Below are 23094 nucleotides of genomic sequence, written 5' to 3'. Positions count from 1 at the left end.
TTGATCTCATTGAATCAATTCACGTTCAGATTGAGAGGAAAAAAAAAAAAACACTCGATCCAATTATTTTGTTTAAGATTTAAGTTTTAATTTTAGGGAGGAGCAATCTATGAGAGAAGTTAATCCAAGTGCAAAATCTGTTGGATTCTTTGAGAGAAGATTGAAATGTGGAGAAAATAACAGCAATTAATCCATGAGAGAAGATCAAAATGTTGTTCAAAATTTTTTTTGTGATCAGAAAATTTCAAATTTTGAATATGAAGAAGATAACAAATTAAGTATAAATATAGACCATTAGATTTGGGTTGGATAAGATGTTCTTTCAATAAATATATATGATATTAATTTCATATTAAAAATAGATGGTAATGTGTATAATATATCACCAAAAAAATAAAAGAATGATGTGTATTATTTAACTTTGTCACATAGGGTTAATTAGGGCACATATATTTCGTGCCTGGGCACAAAATCTTTTCCCTAATTATTATCTCAACTTTTGTTCATCAAAACAATATGACAATTTATTATTAGAGCAGGCTGAATTATTCAAAAAATTAGAATAATAGTTGGTAGCTCTAACACTATTTAGTTCAATATTACTCATTACCACTCAAGCTACAAGTATTCATCTTGGCCCAAAAAAAAAAAAAAGCTACAAGTATTCATCGATCACTTTTGCATTAAGTTTAGTGCATATGCATATATTTTTGCAATTACCTTATATAAGCACACTGTTTTGAGTAAAACCAGATGCTAATTAATGACTTAGGAGTAAGAAAATCTCCTTAATTAAGAAGAAGATAAGGGCTTTTCATGATTTAATAGGTACACGTATCATTTAAATGCATGCCCAACACGTACACATTGTCATTGTGACTGATCACTTGTCACCAGCCCTTGTACTACTGCTGTGGACCTAGCTGTGCTATAAATTTGCTCCTTTTTACTATTTGGAAACAAGGCAAGGGCCATCGAGTCATTGAAGAAAATAAGGAAACTATGACCCACCTCCCCACGAGACCAAAATTAATTATAATAAAACTCCAAAGCAAACTAACTAGGGATCAAATCCATATTGATCTCTGAAATAAAGAAAGAAAAAAAGTCAAAATATCCATAATTATTATACAGTATCTGATCTTGTTGCACCATCAAAAGCTACAGATCGATCTTGACTAGCTAGTTTAGCCATCATGAATTTCTTTGTAATATATATTAACTAAAAATCCTATATATATATATATATCCTAAAATCCTAAAAATCCTAAAAATCCAATTCTGCCCCATATATGCATATATGTCCATTGATTCATATCTGACTCCATAAGGAGAGGTAAGAACCACAGATTTTCACAGCTTCTCTGCAATAAATCAAGAAATTAATTACTGTGAACCCAAACACCCAAAATGGCAATATACCATATGGGGGGTTTTGATGAGCTAGAGTTTTGATTCAGTGAAGTGGCAGCTAGCAATGCCCAATGGCTAGCTATATATAAGTCTAAGAAATTAAGCCACTGAAAAACAAGAAAAAACAAAAAATCAGTCACTTTCGATGCCCTGTAACGTTAGGAGAGTACTCCCTGTAAGCAACGGTAGGGTTTTGAGAATTTTGAAGGTAGTACCAATCCATAGACACACTCTCTCTCTCACACACACGCTTTCTCTCTCATCCTTTGGGGGTTTGGGTTTGGATGAATGTGATTCTCTTTCTCTTCCGTCATTTAAGTCACTGTATATATAGTACATGTGTTGCTATAAGTTGCCACCACTCCAATACATGCCATGCAAGTGTGACCTAACAGACTTGGATACAAGCCAAACTGTACCCAATTAATTAAGACTCTCTCTCTCTCTCTCTCTCTCTCTCTCTCTCTCTCTCTCTCTCTCTCTCTCTCTAGTTAGTGTCTATAGCACCAGACAACCCTCACTGAAACTGCTCCTCATTTCCTCTTTACTATCTTTCTCTTCACCTTCTGCGCTTTGATCCCTTTTCTTTAATTAGCTTGAATAATCTTCTTTTTAATCTCTTCATCTTCATCAGCAAGCTAGCTAGCTCTAAGTCACAGCCATGGTTTCTGCAGATACTGCTCGAACAGTGGTCGGAATCATAGGTGAGTTAGACCGCTCATTTGCTTTGTATTATTACATGCACATCAATATTATTATGCATTAGCATCTTAATTTATGCTTGTGGGTTTTTGTTAGAATGAAGAAATTAAAGATTTTCTTTCATGGTTTCTTGTATAGAATTGTTTTAATTTATCATCTTAATTCGGAAGATTATGAAACTTGATGTGGGCTGTGTTTTTTGCTTATTTTCAGGAAACGTCATCTCACTGTTTATGTTCTTGTCACCAGTGTAAGCATGGTTTTTCAGTTCCATTAATTTCTCTAATTCTTTGAGGCAAATCGAGTGATGCATTTTCAATATTTTTGGCACTTGCACTTATATGTTTATTTTGAAAAGTGATAAATAATATTAGAGATACTAATTTTTTTTAAAAGTTCTATGAGCCTAACTCATTTTTATAAACTGACTTGTAAGGGAAAGATTGTCCAAGCTAGATATACTGTACAACCCAAATGAATCATGATGATGGGGTCGATCATCTAACAGATTTTACGCATAAAATTTGGTAAATGGAATGGCATTATCTTAGCTAATTAACTATAAATTAATTAATAAGGATTCTAAAGAAAAAAACTATAAATTAATAAGACACCAGCACATGATCACTTGAAGTATTTAAAATTTAGAATTTATTTCGACTGTCCATAGTATAACTAAAACTTAAAAAATAAAATTAAAGACATGAGAGTCCACCTCATGCACTAGAAGGGCATTTTAGGCATTAACCAAAAGTACCTTACATTTGTTATTTCCCATAAATAAAGTTGAAGGGAATTCACAAACAGTTATCCCAATAAAAAGTTGAATGGAATTATACAAAGGGTACTTTTGGGTATCTAGAAGACTATAACCATTAATAAAGATCTAAGTTTGCTTTAATTAGAAATTCCAACCTTTACCAATATTGTATTGTTAATTCTATACGGCATGTTACTTTCTGAGAAGGTATGGTTATCGGACTCTCAATTAATCCACTCACACTTAGGTCCACATACAAACAATATTATGAATCCATCATGCTTTTAGAGACATAATTATTTGCAATGCACTTGTTCAATATATTGCCACATCCCCTATTTGGAGTTGACAAGAGAATTTTGTCTTATTAACAATTTAATTTGCAGGCCAACATTTGTTAAAATATGGAAGAAAGGGTCAGTGGAGCAATACTCACCAATCCCATACCTAGCAACCCTAGTGAACTGCATGCTGTGGACCTTATACGGGTTACCCATTGTGCACCCGAATAGCATTCTGGTGGTGACCATCAATGGGTCCGGGTCTGCCATTGAGGTGGTCTACATCATCCTCTTCGTCGTCTACTGTCATGACAAGAAAAAGAGGCTCAAAGTGCTTCTCGTGGTCCTTGTGGAGCTCATTTTCATTGCTGTTCTTACCCTTCTGGTTCTCACTTTAGCCCATACCCACACCAAGCGGTCCATGATTGTCGGCATTGTATGCATTCTCTTTAACATCATGATGTATGCTTCACCTTTGGCTGTCATGGTACGTAATTGAAACCCCCACGTACGCAAATATTTGTGTTAGACAGTCTAATGTATTATGTTGCAGATAATCTGTTAATCTAAATTATTGATTAGATGCACTTTTAGCTGAATGTGTAGTTCGGATTAACATTTTAGTATCATAACATCACAGACTGTCAATTAACAGTTAGAATTACAGAGTAGTATAGAGCTATATATATATGTCTTACTCTGATGTTTGATTATGCTTAACAGAAATTGGTGATTACAACAAAAAGTGTGGAATACATGCCGTTTTTCTTGTCGTTCGCTTCCCTTGCAAATGGTCTTGCTTGGACTGCATATGCTCTCATCCGTTTTGACCCCTTCATCAGTGTAATCATCTCAAACTCAAACTCCAATTATATTCTCCATTAACACATTTACTGATCACATATCCATCTCTCATGAACTCACGACGACTTGAGGTCGGTCATACTTCTGTTAGAAATATAATATGTGATTAATAAATATGGTACAAATAGTTCTATTCTTAAAATAATTAGAAGTGGTATTCTTTTCCATGCATTTATTTATTTGCACATTGGGGTTCTTGATTAAAGTAAGAAATAAAAATGGGCCTGTGGTGTGTTGGTCTCAGATTCCCAATGGGCTGGGCACAGTGTTTGGGTTAGCCCAGCTGATTCTCTATGCTACATACTACAAGTCCACCAAGCGAATGTTAGCAGAGAGGAAAGGCAGGCAGGTGAATTTGTCAGAGGTGGCTGTGGACGGAGATAATGGAGCCAAAAAGATAGGCAGCGTCTCTACTCCTCAGAATGGTTATGCTCTCGACCCTTGAGAACCAGTGGACATGATAAACTCCGCCATCTCCGCCATCAGATGAGCGGACCCTGTCAAAGAAATACAAGTTTTATCACATAAGACTATGAGTCCGTCTTTTTTTTTTTTTTTTTTTTTTTATCCATCAAAAAAGTTTGATGAGTAATGCTACTTGTATCGCATTTAGTAATCTTATTATAGATCACATCTCTCATATGTATGAGCTCTGTTTATACAAGGTAGGCTCTAATTTTGTGAGAAATATGATATATAATATAGTCACTGAATGTGGCATAAATGGTTTTATTATAGAATGATACATACAAGGTCTTTTGTAAGTTGTCACTCTGTGGCATGTTTAGCCTACTGAGAGTGACATTAATTGTACTTATGATTAAGGCACAAGCCTTATAAAATGCAGCCATATCAGGTGCAGTGTGGCCGAATAACAGTTGGTTAACTTGGTTCTGAAGTAAACATTAACTTAAGGCTCAAAATTTAATGACTCCTATTATCACAGCCCTGTGATTTCTTCACACAGTCCTGCAAGTCACTGTCACAGCCCATCAATACTCAGCCATCATATTCATAATCCGTTCAGATGCTTGGTATCAAAGACCAAGTCTAATTTAAGCCTTTTCCCAAACCATAAGAAATCCCAGATGATAAACAAGGCTGAAAATTTATGATATATTCTCCATATTTTGACTTCACCCTAAAGTTTTTTAACAAGCTACAAACACTTGGTAATGTATCAAGCTCAAAGCATATTGTAATTATTTCATCCACAATTTAACATTTTTTTCATAAAGAAAATAACCAACCATAACCCCTTCTAAAAGGTAAAAGGTAAAAGGTGCACTTATCTGTGATGAACACTCGCTGCCCTTGAGCAGTTAAATTTCAAGCTTTTTAACAAGCTTGAAGCATTGTCGTAACCATTAACACTCACAGTTTTTGCATGCTTTAGTTTTTTCTGGGATCAGAAAGCTAGATTTGACTTTCGAACCCAGAGAGATTACTTAGTGTGATATCCCACTATATATCAATTGCAAAATAGAACAGAACCAAATATCTATTGCATATTTGAGGAAGGGGGGGCAAAACTATATTGACACTGGGATTCCAAGAATTCACTCAAATGTGTGCGTGCCCGCGCGCGTGTGTGTTTTAAAAAAAAAAAAAAAAAAAAAAAAAAAAACTGAAGCAAGCTCTATGAATCAATAACTACACCTTAACTTGCCAAGCATCATTTATAAATAATAGAAACTAACCATATCTACAATTCAATCCTCATTCATCAGTGCTCTCGTAAGAGCTTCCAAGATTGGGCATTATGTCATGAACTGAGACTCTAAACATATTGCTGCCTGATGATATACAAATTTCCATGCACTCCTGTAGGTCTGCATCACAGGCTATCAGAACCCACTCAAGGTCATCATCCATATATTTGATATCAAATGTGCCCACTTCCAATTTTAATCTCTTTTCCACTTCCTCTTTCAGGTCCACAATACCAGAACTCATGGACAAACGAAACCTAATTATATCTTCTTTATATGTTGCCTTTATGGTCACACTCTTCATTTCTTTCCTATCTACGATATGTGGCATTGTGTGAGGAAGAGTACCTATAGACTGCTTGGGAGCTGAATCAGAACATGGGTGGTTTGTCCAACGAGCTTTGGGAACTTGCTCGTCCACAACTGCATCTGCTGCTGAAGGACACAGGTTTCTCAAATCTTTTGAACTTCCAGCATCCTCGATTAACATTCCTCCACATGGTTCTTCGGCTTCTGTCATCAACAGAGCATCTGGTATTGAGCATGCAACTGCTAAATTCAGTTCCACTGGTGGCCGAAATGCTGATTCAGGGGAGCCATCTACTTCAATGCCTTGCTCATGGATGGAAGAAACAACAGGACCATTTACCATTGAACCTCCATTTGCAGGACTACCTTGGCATGAACTGTTAGAAGTAGGGGGGGTACCAGCACTCGCCTCCCTTGAGCCACTTCCCGTTTTGGACATGTATGAGCCTTTACCAGTATCTAGCAGAAACCTGCTATGTTCTTGAAGAAGTTCCTCCTGACTCAGTATTCCCCCATCTATCAATTGATCTTCTATCCCAGCCTGCCCCAAACTTCCTTTCTTTTCTCCATGAAGTTGACAGGGTTTAGATCTTGGTGAGCTCTGCTTATTAGACCCATTTAAAATAGAAGGCTGAGAAATGGGGCCCACTGCAACAGGAAGTGGACTTGCAGTTAGAGGAGATAAGCCAAATGATCCTTCAGCACCTTGGACAGATTCAATTACACGCTGTAGCTTAGAGAGAGAACGATTGACCTTGTTGATCTTGCGAGATGGCCAGCGGGAGATTCCATGCTGCCTACAGATGCGCTTCATTGTAGTAGGGCAAACTGCAAAGAAGGAATTTCTTTCAGAACAATTTATTAAAATTGCTACACAACATACAAAATCCAGCTTTTGTAAATAAAGATTTTAGCATCTGCTGAAACATGAGCAAATTGCAAGAAACAATATGATAAGTGCACAAGCATACCTCCAAGGCTCTTTGCAGCATCTTTAAGACTCCCAGCAAAATATTGTTGGAGAACCTCTAGACTAATAGATTTCTCGGCTTTTCCACGTTTCCTCTCCGATGCCCTTTTTATGTCTTTATTCTCTGACAAAGAACTATTGTTTTTCTCACACTCATTAACAGCATTGTTCCCATTATTGACAGCATCAAAGTCCACCATTAACTGTGGGTTTGATGAATCTAGGTGCACCGTCTCTTCTCTATTAGGTAGTTCAGGCTCTGGTGGTGTTTCCGTGGAATGAGGTATCCATATACATTCAAGTCTTGAGTCAAGTCCCTCATTTGTAGAAACTTCAACAACTTCAACAAGTCCTTCCTCTTCAAGTACAAATCCAGAAGCAACCTTGAGAGTCTGGAAATGATTCTTAATTATCGCCAATAAGGAGCCCAACAAAGTCTGCTGTTCATAACTGTCTGCGCTAGGGGGCAGAAAGAATTCTAGAATGTAATCATCATTTCCAGTATGAATGCTTTGTAAGCAGATTGCAAAACAGCTGGTTAACCCAAACATGCGTGCATAGTGTACTAAAGGGTACTCAGTTTTGCAGAACTGGGTAATGTCTCTGCAGAAGCATGCGTTACGGGACAAAAATGCCCTCCCCGTAACCCCTTGACCCTTTTGCAAGTGATGCTCAACACAGGCCTCTCTGAAACCCCACATGTGAGCATCTACAATATAGCATGCCACATCAGTTGTGGACATGCAGACCTGCTCCATGCAACTACCATCAAAGCTTGTACAGCTCTTCTTCAGGCCACCACCATGAGCCAAAACATTGCGATGCATACATGGAACCCAGGTCTGAGCCAGTGGTAATTTGTGAGTTTCACATACCACTGTCAGTATCTCCAAGATTTCAGTCAATGCCTTTTGGCGACCTTCATTGCATATTTGGATCTGGTTACAAGAAGTGCCAAGCATATATCTGTGAGAATGGAGGGGGAAGAAATGAAAGAAGAAGTCCATATTTACTTTCACGGTTTCCAAAAGATTACTGAATTAGGCACACATGATTATTGCAGCTCACCTGCTTGTTTGTATGCTCCAATATCTCTGTACTTTTCAGACTTACTGCCTGCAGGGGAAAAGAAATTTTGTGACTGACAAATCTATTGATGTTTGAAATACTTACATAATCATATTGTTATACCCATAACAAAATCCATCATAAAAAGTACATTAAGTATATTTTAAAATAAGAACATCACACAATATGTAATATATATGCATAGCAAAGAAGAGTAACCCAACCTCAAGTGCTTTGCAAACTTTATCAACCTCAGGACCATAGTTGATCTTTGGAGAAGTCATTATGAGCTCAAGTACACCAACACAGGACTGTCCAGAGGGTTCAAACACGGGCAAAGCCAAGGTTCCCTGAACATTGTAATGCTGTGCATGATCAAGCCGTGGATACTCTTTGATGGAGTAGTACTGAACATTTGGAGTCCATTCTGGCAATTTTTGCTGGAAAACACGGCCAGGAAGCCCAAGTGCTCCATCACTCTCCCCATCCACAGAAAACATATACATCACAGAAGCCATCCTATACTGATGAAGTCCATTACTATGTGCATCAAGAACAAAGGGTTGCCCTGAAGTTGTGAGTACATACCGACTCCCATTTTTCACTGGTGCCCAAACCTGAGCTAGAACATGCTGGTCAGTTGATTCCTTGAGATACCGAAGTGCTTGAGTGATCCTCTCTTTAAATAGACAATAACCATATGGATTTTCAACTGGTTCGAGTCCCAGAAATGGGGATGGAAGCATTCTGTTGTACTCATTCTCTCTTGGCCTTTCTGTTACCGGATCAGAAATACCTGTATTTTTGTAATATTATAAAAGAGAAACCCAGATGAGTGAACTTCTGACTGCTACTCAATAAATGAAAACTTTACATGAAACAATATGCTAGGCTGGAACTGGATGACACAAAGTAAGAAATGCGTTTTCAATTCTAATAGGACCATTGAAATCTCAAAACTTATTTTCGATGAATGAACTTCAAAATCTTATAAAAGTAAAACAAGAATAAAGATTAAAGAAAATCCAGTTCACAAGGGACCAAAGTCTCCAAATTAAATCCTCGGAAGTACAAAATGCAACCTCTTGAGTGTAACAGGGTATAGTCTGTTTACTTGCTGAGAAACGAGTGAAGTAAACATTTTTATTGATCCATAACGTTTTAGTTGTTGAATTCTATGAGGGAATAAGATAATTAATCAAGCTAAACCAAATACATGTAACTTGTATTCATTTAATTAAAACCACTTTCCACAAAGAAGCCCATGAAAGCATTTGTTCAGATGAGTTATTCATGGACCAAAAACAATCCATATTTCATTTACTTTGCCTCATTTTCATGTTTCTCAGCGAACCCAAAGTAAATTTTAAACTTCTCCATATATCATTACAAAGTTACACAGTAAATATACAAACTTCTAAGAGATTTCCGATTCAGAAAGACCAAAATCAATGGTAACACAGCGAAAACTGATCGACCCAGAAAGGAAAAAACCAATAAAAACAAAAACCCATTGAACTTCAACCTCCAAAGAACACAACCCAATAAGAAAAACTCACAGGCAACGAATTGGGAAGAGTCAGAAAGAGCTTGGGTGACATGTCCTGCGAGCTTGTCATCAATATCACCATCAGAAAAAGCCCACAAAGGAGAACAAGGCTGGTCAGTGGACGAGAACGTTAGTGGGGAGGTGGGGTTAGAGACGAAGTGGATCTGATCCAACGGCCAAGAATCGTCGAGGTCGAGCTCAAAGTCCATGAGCACAGCAGCCTCTCTCTCGTCCACTACTGCTACGTTCTTTGACTTTGGAGGAATGGCGGGGGTTCGGGTTTCGTCTTCGGGTTCAGGCATTTTCTCGGAAAGCGGTTGATTTCCGGGAAAGGTCTAGAGAGAAGAAAAGATTTTGAGAGGGAGAGAAGGTGTGGTAGAAAGAGAAGACTCGGTAATGGTAATTTGCAGAGTGTATGTGATTCCATGGAATCCATAAGCTTTTTACAACTTGCTGAGAGTGTGTAGTGGATAAAATATGCGGAAATGATCCTGTGTTGCCGCCAATGGATGTTGCCGCCATTTATTTTTTGTCTGTTTTTGGATAACAATCTACCGTTGAAATTTGAAATACCCTCTTTAATTCTTAGATTTTGATGAGTTTACTATTAGAGTATAAATTATATTTTTTCATTGTTAGATATGTTTATATATTGCACAGTGCAGAGGTCTTTCAACGAGCGATCTCTCATTTAACACTAAATGAGAGATCCTTCTTGTGGAGCCTACATGAATCATTTTGTATCAATCTGAACCGTTCAATTTTTACATTTTCATTGATAGATTAACTTTGTAAAAAATCAGTTAGGCCATAAATCATTCACTTATTTAACTTTGATCAAACAAATGAACGGTTTCATCGAAAATGTTTGGTTTATTTATTTGCTTGATCAAAGTTAGATAGACAAATTATTTTCGATTTGGCTAATTTTTTGTAAAGATAATCTTATCAATAGAGATGTAAAAATGAACGATTCGAATCCACATAAAATGATTTGTGTGGGCCCCAGAGAAAAATCTTTCATTGGAAGGCCCGTTCGATATAATTATATAACCTACCGTGTTCATAATCATAGCTTAGGTTTTGTTGAATGTCACCTATCTTAGATATTAATATAAAACAATGTTAGATATTGATATCACTCTTAGATATAAACAAGGAATTAAATTTTGTTTTTTTAGGGGGTCGAAATCGAAACACATGTTTAATAATTTTTCGGGAAGATTTTGCCGAAATTTTGAAAATTTATCGAAATTTACCGAAATTTTTCAAAATTATCGAAATATACTAAAATTTACCGAAATTTATCGAAATTATCAAAAGTTATCGAATTTATCAAAATTTTTGAAATTTATCGAATTTATTGAAATTTATCGAAATCATCGAAATTAATCGAAACTATTGAATTTATCGAAATTATCGAAATTTTTTGAAATTTACCGAAATTTATCGAAATTATCAAAATTTATCGAATTTACCGAAATTTATCGAAATTTATCGAAATTATCGAAATTTATCGAAATTTATCAAAAATTTATCGAAATTATCGAAATTATCGAAATTTACCGAAATTTACCGAAATTTACCGAAATTTTTCGAAATTATCGAAATTTTTCGAATTTATCGAAATTTACCAAAATTTTTCGAATTTATCGAAATTTATTGAATTTATCGAAATTATCGAAAATTACCGAAAATTACCGAAATTTATCGAAATTTTTGAAATTTTCATATTTTCTATTTTCTCCAACTTCAGAAATTCACCAAAAATAGCTCGAGACTCCAAATAATTCACCGAAAAATTCTACGGACTCGTATTGATGAGTACTAATTTCCTATAACCTTGAAATAGTCAAATTGCTTTCAAAAAAATTATGAAAAATCTTACTCTTATAATTTAATTATGAAAAAAATAATAATCGTCAAATTCTTGAATTTTCATTTTCTAAAATTTATTTCCACACAACTAAGCTCTAAAACCACAACCAAAGGTCTAAGTTAATTAAAATAAATTTAAAGAAATTTATAATTCCTTTAAACAAACCTTAAAACAAATTTGAAAAAGTTAAGTAACAAAATTAACATAAGCCAAAATTTGGGTTGTTACACTTAGTGAAGACAAAGTTTGGCTAAGTAAGAGACACGGGAAAAAAAGAAAGGAAAGATAAAAAATAAAAATAAAAACTGAAGAGAGAGGCACGGGGAAAAAAAGTAAGGAAAGAAAAAAAATGAGGGGGGGTTTGAGTCCTTTGGGCAATTGGAAAGAAGAAAAAAAGGTTTGAGATTTCTTTTAGTTATTTTAAACCTTAAACTTTAATACATTTCTATATAAAAAAATAATTAAAAGTATCCTAAAGGGCTTAAAACCTAATATCCTAAAAAATATAGAGTATATAAGGTTTAATATATAGATTATAGAGTATAAAGAGTATTAGGGTATATAGAATATATAGAGTATTAGAGTTTAGATTTTAGTGTATAATTAAATTATATAGTATAAAGAATATACTAATTTTGTTTATTCATTATACTAATTTTATTTAACAGTATTTGCTTCAGCGCGTATTATATTCACCTTATATCACATGAAACCTACTATATAATTTGATTTCTTCAATGTTTTTTTATCAATTTAGTAGATAATATGTTAAATAAACATATGGTAAAGTTTCATTCAAAATTTTCGTATTTTGATAGCAATTTCCGTCATTTCTATATAATTTCTGTCGTATTTGGTTCATCTATTTGCTTGATCAAAGTTAGATAGACAAATTATTTTCGATTTGGCTAATTTTTTGCAAAGATGATTTTATCAATAGAGATGTAAAAATGAACGATTTGGATCCACATAAAATGATTTGTGTGGGCCAAGAGAAAAATCTCTCATTGGAAGGCCCGTTCGATATAATTATATAACCTACCGTGTTCATAATCATAGCTTAGGTTTTGTTGAATGTCACCTATCTTAGATATTAATATAAAACAATGTTAGATATTGATATCACTCTTAGATATAACGGAGTACATCCTTCTTTCTTGTGACGTGGCACAATCACAACCACAAAAAATGACAAGAAAGAAATGTTTCGTAGTTGTGGCCGTTGTGGATGTGTCACATCACAGGGGAAGGAGGAGGCACACCATTAGGTGAAGGAGTAAAGTATTGTTTAATATGAACATCCTACACATAGGTTTTCTATCATCAACTATGAATAGGTGTACACACTCACATAAGCCATTATATAAAACAAATTTGTACTTGATGCCTAACAATGAGCTAGAATCAATGATGCGTATTTAGGAATATTTATTTGTGGAACAAGAAAACACATTAAGTTATCTACTTCATCTCTTTAAGACGATTTATCTAAAAGTAATAAGGAAATTTAGTTGTGCATACTGATAGACTAAAACTATAGTGGCTCCTATATAGAATCGTTAGTGACTATAATATTTACAATTAATTGAATAATAATCTAAATAAGAAAGGAAAGGCAAAAAGTAAATAAGTGCGTAGAGCCTATGAGAGGCAACTACTTACTAAAAAGGTAAACCCAGTTTATTTCTAATTATTTGATAATCCCAGCAGCCTTCGTCACTGTCCTACTGTTCTTGTGTCTTATAAGTTATAACAAAGGGACAAACTTTTCACAAAGACTAATTGATTAATGGCTCTCCTAGTTTATTAAACAAAGGAGTTGTTATATTTGAAATGTTGATTAATTAGCTTGCTTATTGTTAACGATTAAGCTTATTTTAATCTTAAAATTTGGCCATTCGCGCACTCTCATTAACAAAGACACTCTTTAACGCTGACCATAAAATATATGGCTTCATAGAATCTATTGCTCTCATACAATAACATTTTTCACATTAATTTGTTTTTTTTTTTGTGTGCCAGAATTTGTTTTAATTATGCAACTTATCCATCGATATTTTTCATATTAATTTGTTCTATTTGTATTTCCCGCCCCATAAAGAAATTATTAAATCCTCCTCTACCTGATTTCATGTATATTAATTAACATTGTAACTATGCTTCCTTCTTTTACAGTTAGAATAAATAAACATTAAACAGAGGAGCCCAAAATTGAAAAAGAGGGAATCCCAAATCCAAATAATTGGTTTTAGTTTTATTATAAATTTATGTGTGAAGTATCTGGAAGTTGATGTTGAAATTATAGAATATGGATGTCACAACTGACAAATACAGTTGTTTATTTGAACATTTCAGAATAAAATATAAGTTATTTGGATGCAATGGATCCATTAGTAACATTGACAAATTGATTGCATCGATTTAGGTTTGGGAGGTCCCCTCTGGTTAAAAACCTAAACTAATGGATTAAGATAATCATAACCGAAGCATCAGTAATTTCCTGATACAAATATAATATGTTTACATTTCTCTTGCATTATGAATTTATGACACCTAAATACACAGCCGTTGAATTCACATCCAAAACAACATACCAGCGTGAATTCACTATTAATTTTGAACTATTATTGATATTATCTCCGATTTAACTGATTAGGTCTAATAGGAATTTTGAACAAGCCTAAAAAACTTATAAAGTGTGTGGTTTTACATCAAAAAGTATATGTGCTATTAGTCGTAGACCATTTATCTTATATATTATAAATCATGAGGAAACTTAAAATAAACATGTTCTTATTGTAAGAAAACTAAAAACATTCTCTTTAGATACCCGCAAAAGTTGAATGATCGAAATTATTTGTTTTTCAAATCACTCCTTAAGAGTTGTCCATGTTAAAAAATCAGAAAAATTGATTATTGTATGGTATCTAAACGATGGAGACAAATATAGACATTGCGCCGTAGCCGTTGTCAGCATCGATCCACTTGTCCACTTGTTTTCCAGCAGCTTGTGGGTTGTTCGTTGGGGCGCATAAACCAAAAAGAAAATCACCAAGACGCCGCGTATCTAAATTTGGACCCTAAAGAGAACTAAAAGATTACCTCAAAGTGCGGCAATGCTGTGACACAAAGTTGAAGATTCAATTCTAGATAATCTTATTATTTTTTATCTCTTTGATTCTCAAGAGGACGGCTCTCAGTTGTACTCTTAGCAATAAAATACTCAATTACAAGTTTACAACCCCCACCAATTTTCTCAATTAGTTTTATTAATTTAGACTAGATTAACTGGACTCGAGGCTGACATATACATACTACCCTGTACCCGTACACTACATGGCATCAAATATTCAGTTATAACAAAATAGAGGATAGATCATCTCTACTATCTTAAATTGTTGAGTTAATCAATATATTTTTTAATTTTAATTTTACTCTTAAAATAAAAATTTCAATTTTATTCGTTAGATTATTCGACACTGGTCTTTCAAAATATTTGTGATTATTCGACACCTAACTACCGAACATTAGTGGAGTTTCCGGCAAGTAACTATCAAATAGAAATGAAAAAAACATTCGGTAGTATTCTACTGAACATTATCATTATATTCAGTCATAAGCTGCAGAACTCTTTAGTATATTTTGGTGGCATACTGCCGAATGGGTCAGGTGATTCTATAATTTTTTATAATAAGGGGTAAAATAGAAAAAAATATATTAAAATGGTTAACTGAGCAATGAAGGTAGTCGGAATAACCTCTACCTAAAAATGAGTTACCAAACTTACCATTTAACTTACATAAATATTGTAGCCAGCATTAAGAAAAGAAGAGTGTTGTTACTTGTTAGAGGTTAAAAAAAATTAAAAAATGTTTTAGAAATTGATGTAAAACTCTTACCAAAAATTTAAAGTCAACCAGTTTTTCTTTCTTTTTAAAACGAAATTTTATAGGCAACCACTAGTACAAGTTAACAATTCTGATAAACAAAGCATTTAAGAATCTATTTTCTTTAAACAGAGAAAGCGATACGCCTAAAAGTACTATTGTATGCTGACAGCATCTGAAAATACAATATTTATAAAAAAGAAATAAAAAAAAAATCTTGAAGGCTTGGTCAGCGTTCACAAAGATTCCGCTCTCCCTCCATCATCCAAAGTGATCAAGAGTGTGGTTGGTTTTCATCCTTGGAAGGAGGATTGGACCATCAGCATTCAACCATGACATACGTATCCAAACAAAATGCTAGCCATAGTCAATCTACACAAACGAACATAGACCGTTAATTGGAATGAACTAATCAATGTAAGCACTACAAAGTACTAGCTTGTAAAAGAGTAATGCTATATGTACCATATAAAACATATTTTATATGGTAGACCCACCATAAGTTTTGGTGATTGCTGCTGCTACCTCAAAAGCTACACCATAAGTTTTGCTTTCTTTGTGCTTTTTTTTTTTTTGGAAAATATCCTATTCATTCATGAAATTTTGACTAATTCCTTTTTAAAATTTATAAGTGCCCGTGGGAGTTACTCTATCAATTAATCTCTTCATGGCTCTCTTTCATCTCTAAGATATGACTTTTTTTTCATGGCCAAAAACAAGATATGACTTCTTTTTCATTTCTCATATCTCACTCTCTCCGCTCTCTCTTGGGAATTTCTATCTAATAATCTTTTTCCTTTCACAGGAAGCTAGGTCTAATGACAAGAGCATGATCACTACGATCACTAAACCATGATCCAAGTTTCCTTGCCACTGTTTTCACCCAAACCTGTCAAAAAACTGTATTTCTTTGAACTGTCGTTGGCACTTACGGATGGGAGTGAGTATTGGGTGGTGAGTAGACTAATAAGTAGGTCCATAAACAGCTCGGATATTAACTAGATTGGTCCATATCTTAATCTTGATTATCAAATTCAAATCATAATCCAATTTTGGGATTAAACTCAGGAACATATACAACAAGTCTACTCAAATTAATACTCCCAAATTCTGATAAACATGGCAAAAATAGCAATAAAAGACATCATAACAAATAACCCAATACCTAGAAAAATATAATTGAGACTCCCATTGTAAAGCATCCAGCAGCAACCCAAGGGCTCAAGCGTTCACCTGTTTCAAGAGGCCACAAAAGTCACCCACCACACACATGGACTAGGTAATTCACACTATTCTAGCAGCAACACCATAGCAAATAAATCAATAGAAAATATAAGCAACCTACCTATTCTAGCTGCCTTCCAAAAAAATCCCCGGAACCTGCCAGTAGAAGACACAGAATCAGAACACAGCTAAATCTTGAATTTTGACATATCATATAAAGACATGGAAGCATGAAGGGAAGTTTAACACATAGATCACAGGAGAGAGAGAGAGAGAGAGAGAGAGAGAGAGAGAGAGAGAGAGAGAGAGAGAGAGAGAGAGAGAGAGAGAGAGAAAATAATAAAGTGGAACCAAATAAGTAGAAGCAAAGCAACAAGTACCCCTACCGAGAGGATTCATGCAGGGTAAGCAGGAGAACAGAAAACATAAGCAACACTATGTTGCAAGTAGAAATCTTTTTTGATACCCATGTCACAAGTAGAAATCAGAGTCCAAAAACCAACTACTCTGTGTGTGTGCGCGAGCGCTCGACCATCTCCTTACAAAACAAGCCAGGAAGGAGGCATAATGTATACTCTAGATAACTTCAGGTGAGGGAAAGAGATTGGGGGAATGCCCAGTTTGCAAAATCGCAAACATGGGTATTTGTTTTTTACCATTTTTTGCTGCAATGTAGCATTGCAGCAGAAGAAGGGCTGAATTAAACATTTGAATAGAGTTGTTTAACTCAGCAGCAATGTGCTTAGACAGTGATAATATATTGCAAAGACTTCAATGCACACAATTAGAGTTTAATTACCAAACTTGAACATTTTGATAGGCTTTGGAAACAACAGCATGTACTCTTAACACTTTACCAACCCAATATGGACTTTACAAATTACACAATACAAGGTGCTATTGTTGCAATAATTGCAATCATCCATGAAAATTGGAAGTTTTAAACTGTTATCATACACATTTCGATCAAAGAAGAAAGCAATGAATGATAACAAAGATCAACAAAGATCAACAAAGCCATAAAGTAGCTGACCCGGTTTTCTGTTCGAGGATGGTTGGGAACTGCATCTTCAAGAAGGTGCAAGTGCAAATCACGAGCAGCACCACCGTCAAGAACGAATTGAAATTGAATAGCGCGGACTGCACACAAAATACAGAACAAACAAAACCTAAGATTTTTAATAAAAACACTCAAATTCGACCAAATAAGAAAGAAAGAAATAAAATTAATTAATTGATTATTACCATATCTGGATTCTGGGTATTTGAATTCGTATAGATCTGCAAGAAAGATTGGGGATCTGAGCAAAGAGATTGAAGGTTCGCAGAGCTTCGCAGTTGCAGAAGATCAATTACAAGCTGAAGCAGTGTGCCTTCGCAATTAAGCGAACGCCATTAATGGTGTATCTCCGAACGCCTTGTCGTTTTTAAAAGCGTCCGCCTAGTTAAATCGCATTTGCCAGCGTGGCGGTTGGCGAAATTACATAAAAGGCCACAAGATTTGGTTGAAATTACGAATTTGACCGCCGCCAAATCGAAAATTTTAAGATATTAGTCCCGCCAAAAAAAAAGAAAAAAACTTGGAACATCTTTTTGATTCTTCGTGGTCGCTCTCAGAGACTCAGAGCGAGACGTCAATGGCGGAAATGAAGCGATGGAGCGTCACCTACACCAAGCACATGAAGCAGAAGCGCAAGGTTTACCAAGACGGTTTCTTAGAGCTCCACACCTCCACAAATAAGGTATTTCAATTTGACTCACAAGTTTCAAATTAAACCGAAATTTACTTCAAGTTTCGTTTTTGTTTTGAATGTAATTTCGGATTCTGATGTACAGATGCTGCTGTACGACGACTGTGAGAAGCTCTTGGAGTGCAGGATCTTGAAGAAAGACGAAGCGGTTAGCTGCGGCGAGACACTCACATTCAATGCTTTTCTTGTTGACGTGAACGAAGCTGCTGGAGGAGATCACAAGCCTATACCTGGTTTCAATTCTCAAGGCAAAGATATGAAATTCAATGAGAAACGGGCGAAACCGTTTGTGAATAGTTCAGTTTCTGTTGCTACCTCAACTCAGCTTAGTTCAATAACCTAGCATTAATGCATTATATATCTTTCGCTTCCTAGGTTTTCAGTCACCGACTTTGTGATTTTCTACAGGGAATAAGCCACAGCTGAATCTGAGTCCGTCGCAAAAGATTATTAGAGGTTAGTGTAATGCCTCTATATATTATCTCATTTCATATAGCAATTAATTACAAAGTGATTGTTTGCGTTTCTTTGCCAACTGGTTTAGGGCAATTAGCATAAGGATATTAGGAATTTTCATGAAAGGGGCATACATTGACGAATCATTCTAAGTTCCGAAATGGGTTTAACGTGTCTAGTTTGTCTGCATCTTTATCATTGATATTAATTCTGCTACAAGCACAGCTATTGCGTAAGCTTGTTCAAGTGTCCCCATTCCCCACATATCTATAATCCATGGCAACATGTGTAACATTATTGTGGTTTTACGTTTGAGTGTATATAGCCGGGCACACGTGTAAGTGTTTTTTACATTTCAGAGTTTAAGAAGAAGGAAGGACAGTTACACAAATATGGTGCAGCACAGAGTAGTCCAGAAACGATGAAAAGTAGCAAAACAGGTTAGTTTGTGAATTGGCAGCTCTTTAAATAAAAGAAGTTTTTAACTTTAAAATGATGAAGCATTATAGGATTTTGCAAGTTCTACTCAGGCAGCTGTTTACAAGTCTTATACTTTTTTTTTTTTTTTTTTTTATCTGGGAGTTGTTGCTTCACATTTGTCAGATGTGTTAATTTGATTATAGTGTCACGGTTTCTCTGAGGATCCACTGTATTCTGTTCTTTAAATCCCCCCAGTTAAAGTTGTTTTTCACTGTCACACCCTTTACATTGTAGAATGGCAGGTTCTGTACACCACACAACTAACTCAAAAGGCCAAGAAGTATCATGATGGTTTCTTACAACTTGCAACTTCTGGGGCTCATGGAAGGCAGGTTGACTTATCCTACTATCCTTCTATTCTTCTTCACAAGTGCCATCTTCTTATTTGTTGATCTCAATAACTGACAATTCAACCATCTTTTTTTTGTTATCGATCTGTATTTATTTTCCTTCTCTTACATAAATTCTTAAGTCGCTCCTTAATTATGTAAGTAATTGCAAATAGATTTACCATAAAAGAAAAATTGATGCTCAGGATTTACCTTTTCTGTGTCTGTTCAGATAATACTGTTGGATGCAAGCAGGAAACACTTAGATAGCAGGTTCCTTAAGAAAGATGAAGTGATAAGATCCGGTGAATCAATTGCATTTGATAGTCATTTGGTTGAAATTGGAGAATGTGAAGGAGATCATAAACCCGTGACTGATTTTCATTTCAAAGAACATAAGCGTAATGTTGTTGGGGAAGCAGGAATAAAGCATGGACAGCGGAATGGTGTTAATTCTGATAAAGCTGCTGGAAAAGGTTAGTAAGTGAAATAATATTTTTCCCCTATAATATATTGCATTCTCTGAATGTGACTGCTTAATTTTCTTTTATGTTTTCCCCCATTTGGTCCCAGGTTGACTTTTTTTCTTTCTTTCCCTTTTTCAAATTTAGAATGGAAGGTCCTGTACACTACACAATTAACTCAAAAGGCCAAAAAGTACCATGATGGTTTCTTACAGATCAAAATTTGTGGCTCCCTTGGGATGCAGGTATATATTATGAAACTTTAGATGTTTTCACAATGTAATCTTGTTTGTTGATCTCACACCCAACACTGTATGATATATTTGATTGCAAAAGTTTGGTTTTGAGGAACTTGATGCTTACAGTTCCATCTTTGATCCTGTTCAGGCCATGCTGTTTGATGCAACTAGGAAACTCTTAGATACCAAGTTCCTCAAAAAAGATGAAGATATAAGATCTGGTGAATCATTTACATTTGATGCTCATTTGGTTGACATTGGTGAACCTGAAGGAAATCATGAAGCTCCAGTCGATTTGAATTTTCAACGAACCGATTGCCATGTTCAGAAAACAGGGAAATCGCATGGAGAAGATGATTGTCTTATAGTCGATAATTTTGATGTAAAAGGTTAGTGTGATATATATATATATATTGTTTGGCGCTTTTTTTTTAAGCAATTTTCATGGTTGTTATCTACTAGATCTTTCTTTCTATTTCTTCTAACTGATTTAGAGGTTTCCACCTTGCTGTAGTCCTGACATCTTGTTTTCGAGCTTCATGACAATTCATTGCTTAAATGTTGCTTTATACTTAAATATCAGATCTTGGAAATAATCAACTTGTAGATGCTCATCACCAGAAGCTAAGTCTTGAATTCAATGCCTTCTGACCTAAAAGTAAAGGATATGGTTTTGATGTCGTTCATAGTTTGAATTAGCGTATGTGTTCCAAATTAAGAATTAACAAGTTGAGATCATATAGTGGAAGAGATCAACTGACATTATGCTGGGACAGTTTGGATACCTATAAGGCTATAACCTCATAGTAGGATGACGATTGCACTTTGCATATAAGGATACCCTTGGTTTTGTGAGAATTATTCCATTATGATACCTATTGCACTTATATTCTCTAAAATGCAGAGTGGCATGCTCTATACACCACTCAGATTACTCAAAAGGCCAAAAAGTACCACGGTGGCATCCTCAGACTTGCCTTTTCTGGTTCTTACCGTAAGCAGGTTGTTATCTTGAGCTCCCTTGTCACAGATGTTGCTTTCATATCCATGGGCCATTTCTGTTGCATCTGTCACATGCCACATCCGTGCCTCGCATGAGATCACATAAGCTTTCCGAAGTCATGTCGTTTTTGTCGACTGATGAATTCAAATTAGCTTTTGACTTGTGAATCATTGTATATATGTCAGGTTACATTACTTAGTGAAGATAAAACCAAGCTGAGCAGTAAGTATGTCAGTTTATCAGAAGATATAAGAACAGGATGTACGTTTGAGCTTCCAAAATATTTGGTAGAGATTGGTAGACCATGTGAAACTGCTAGAGGTATGGTGCTGTTCTAATATGCTAATTTAGACATCAATGCTTGTGAAGCTCTTGATCTTGCCTCCTGCATTCGTTTTGGCCTGAAGGTGAAGGAAAATCTCACAACATAGCTTGTTTCAAAAAAGCTCCAGACTCAAATCTTAACAATTACAGTGTAGAGGAAACAAAATCAAGCAGGAGAGTCCCTACAAACAAGCCTTTACGTGATGGTGAGTCTAGCGTTACTTGGTAAATCACATACAACAACCTTTTTGGTCCCGGGAGTGGGATGGGGAATTTTGATGTGTGTACGTGCGGTGTTTTTATTTAGATCTTAATGCATTGCTGATTGATTTATCTGCTTCATCTGTGCAGCAAATCAGATTTTGTCCATTCTCCAAAAACCTATGGCTCAGGAGATCAAAGTTGTAGGTCATGCTGATAACAGCACGGCAAGACCAGTTTCTTCCAACAAGGGATCTCAAGTTTCAGATGCTATAACATTGGATATCTCTGAAGATGGTCAACCATCACAATCTTTGCAACCACATCATAGATCAGTTGAAAATATAGAACCAAGCAGAAAAATAGACACTGAAAATCCCCCTGATCTTATGTCTTTCAAAGGCAAGTTCTATAAGAATTTTTCATACTTGCATCAGCATTTACTTCTATATTGTCTGAAATTAGTTTCTCAGAATTTGACTGTGGAAATCCAATCTAATTTGGACTATGCAGCAATATCCAGTGGTAGTGAGTTAACTGAGGAAATCGACACCGGAAACTCCCACCAGGTCTAGACTGTTATTACCCATTGTATCTATGTATTGCCACTTTTCTGATTGTACTATTAATTTTGGATTACTCTGCCTCTTTCACATTCAGATCCTTATTAGCCACCAAATAAACTGCATAAGCAACCAGGCTAAACCTGCTGGCTGCGGTCAGACCATTTAAGAACATAAAACCAAGAAGTTTGGATTTATGTAATCGAACCCAATCCATAAAGAATTTATATCACTAAAGTATATCTAGAACCCTGCTATGGCACAGGACCTTATACAATGTTTCACCTGACCACTGTTATATTTCATGATTTTTATGCAAACAGCACATGTTGCATAGCTCTTATTTATTTTACAATGCATTGTACTCTTATAGCACCAATCTATCTGTAAAATTTGTAGCTTTTATCAATGTATTGTGTTTGCAATTGTTTCAAGCAGCTTTTTTCAGACCATGTGGAAGCTGACACTAGAGATCATGACAAAGCATATTTTTGTGACAAATCAAGTTCGAGTTTTGGTGCTTCTCATGATGCTGCTGATGAGAAAAAAAGTAGTTCTGAGGAGCTTACTTGTTCAAGGGAAATGAAAGACTGCCCAAGTTTTGATCTTGGGTTTTAAACAACATTACCTGGCAATTTCCTTTGAATGTGTTTTGCGATAGCTTGT

At 35.3% G+C, this 23094-nt stretch overlaps 4 protein-coding genes across 5 annotated transcripts; 2 read left to right on the top strand and 2 right to left on the bottom strand.

Moving 5' to 3' along the window:
* Positions 1-1924: 1924 nt before the first annotated feature.
* Positions 1925-4870, top strand: SWEET7 (Nodulin MtN3 family protein). Its single transcript, XM_086257511.1, has 5 exons — positions 1925-2117; positions 2329-2365; positions 3262-3643; positions 3880-3999; positions 4265-4870. Exons 1-5 carry the CDS (start codon positions 2075-2077, stop codon positions 4463-4465), a joined length of 783 nt encoding a protein of 260 aa, XP_086113637.1. The 5' UTR covers positions 1925-2074; the 3' UTR covers positions 4466-4870.
* Positions 4871-5662: 792 nt separating this feature from the next.
* Positions 5663-10053, bottom strand: LOC147274302 (protein NLP6-like). Its single transcript, XM_086256422.1, has 5 exons — positions 9639-10053; positions 8304-8875; positions 8080-8127; positions 7013-7949; positions 5663-6869 (listed from the first exon to the last, which is right to left on the bottom strand). The coding sequence occupies exons 1-5, from the start codon at positions 9928-9930 to the stop codon at positions 5740-5742; spliced, it is 2979 nt and encodes a 992-aa protein (XP_086112548.1). The 5' UTR covers positions 9931-10053; the 3' UTR covers positions 5663-5739.
* A 5401-nt stretch (positions 10054-15454) lies between these two features.
* LOC147274301 (kish-A-like protein) lies at positions 15455-18024 on the bottom strand. 2 transcript variants are annotated; one of them, XM_086256423.1, is made up of 5 exons: positions 17864-18024; positions 17652-17758; positions 16740-16774; positions 16560-16627; positions 15455-15766 (listed from the first exon to the last, which is right to left on the bottom strand). In XM_086256423.1, exons 1-4 carry the CDS (start codon positions 17864-17866, stop codon positions 16560-16562), a joined length of 213 nt encoding a protein of 70 aa, XP_086112549.1. In that variant the 5' UTR covers positions 17867-18024; the 3' UTR covers positions 15455-15766. The 2 variants fall into 2 exon arrangements, with proteins under 2 accessions (XP_086112549.1, XP_086112550.1); XM_086256424.1 differs by lacking the exon at positions 15455-15766 and having other exon boundaries at positions 16468-16627.
* Positions 18025-18255: 231 nt separating this feature from the next.
* Positions 18256-23046, top strand: LOC147274300 (uncharacterized). The gene is made up of 14 exons (XM_086228446.1): positions 18256-18360; positions 18455-18665; positions 18778-18825; positions 19185-19265; positions 19540-19637; positions 19867-20110; positions 20246-20343; positions 20486-20726; positions 21242-21339; positions 21526-21661; positions 21748-21870; positions 22016-22267; positions 22379-22434; positions 22867-23046. The coding sequence occupies exons 1-14, from the start codon at positions 18256-18258 to the stop codon at positions 23044-23046; spliced, it is 1971 nt and encodes a 656-aa protein (XP_086084572.1).
* The last annotated feature ends 48 nt before the right edge of the window (positions 23047-23094 follow it).

This window comes from Dryas octopetala, chromosome 9 (genome assembly GCF_963921425.1).
Source record: "Dryas octopetala chromosome 9, drDryOcto1.1, whole genome shotgun sequence".
Classification (NCBI taxonomy): Eukaryota; Viridiplantae; Streptophyta; class Magnoliopsida; order Rosales; family Rosaceae; genus Dryas; species Dryas octopetala.
The sequence above is the reverse complement of the archived record's forward strand: the minus strand, read 5'-3'. Positions and strand labels throughout refer to the sequence as shown.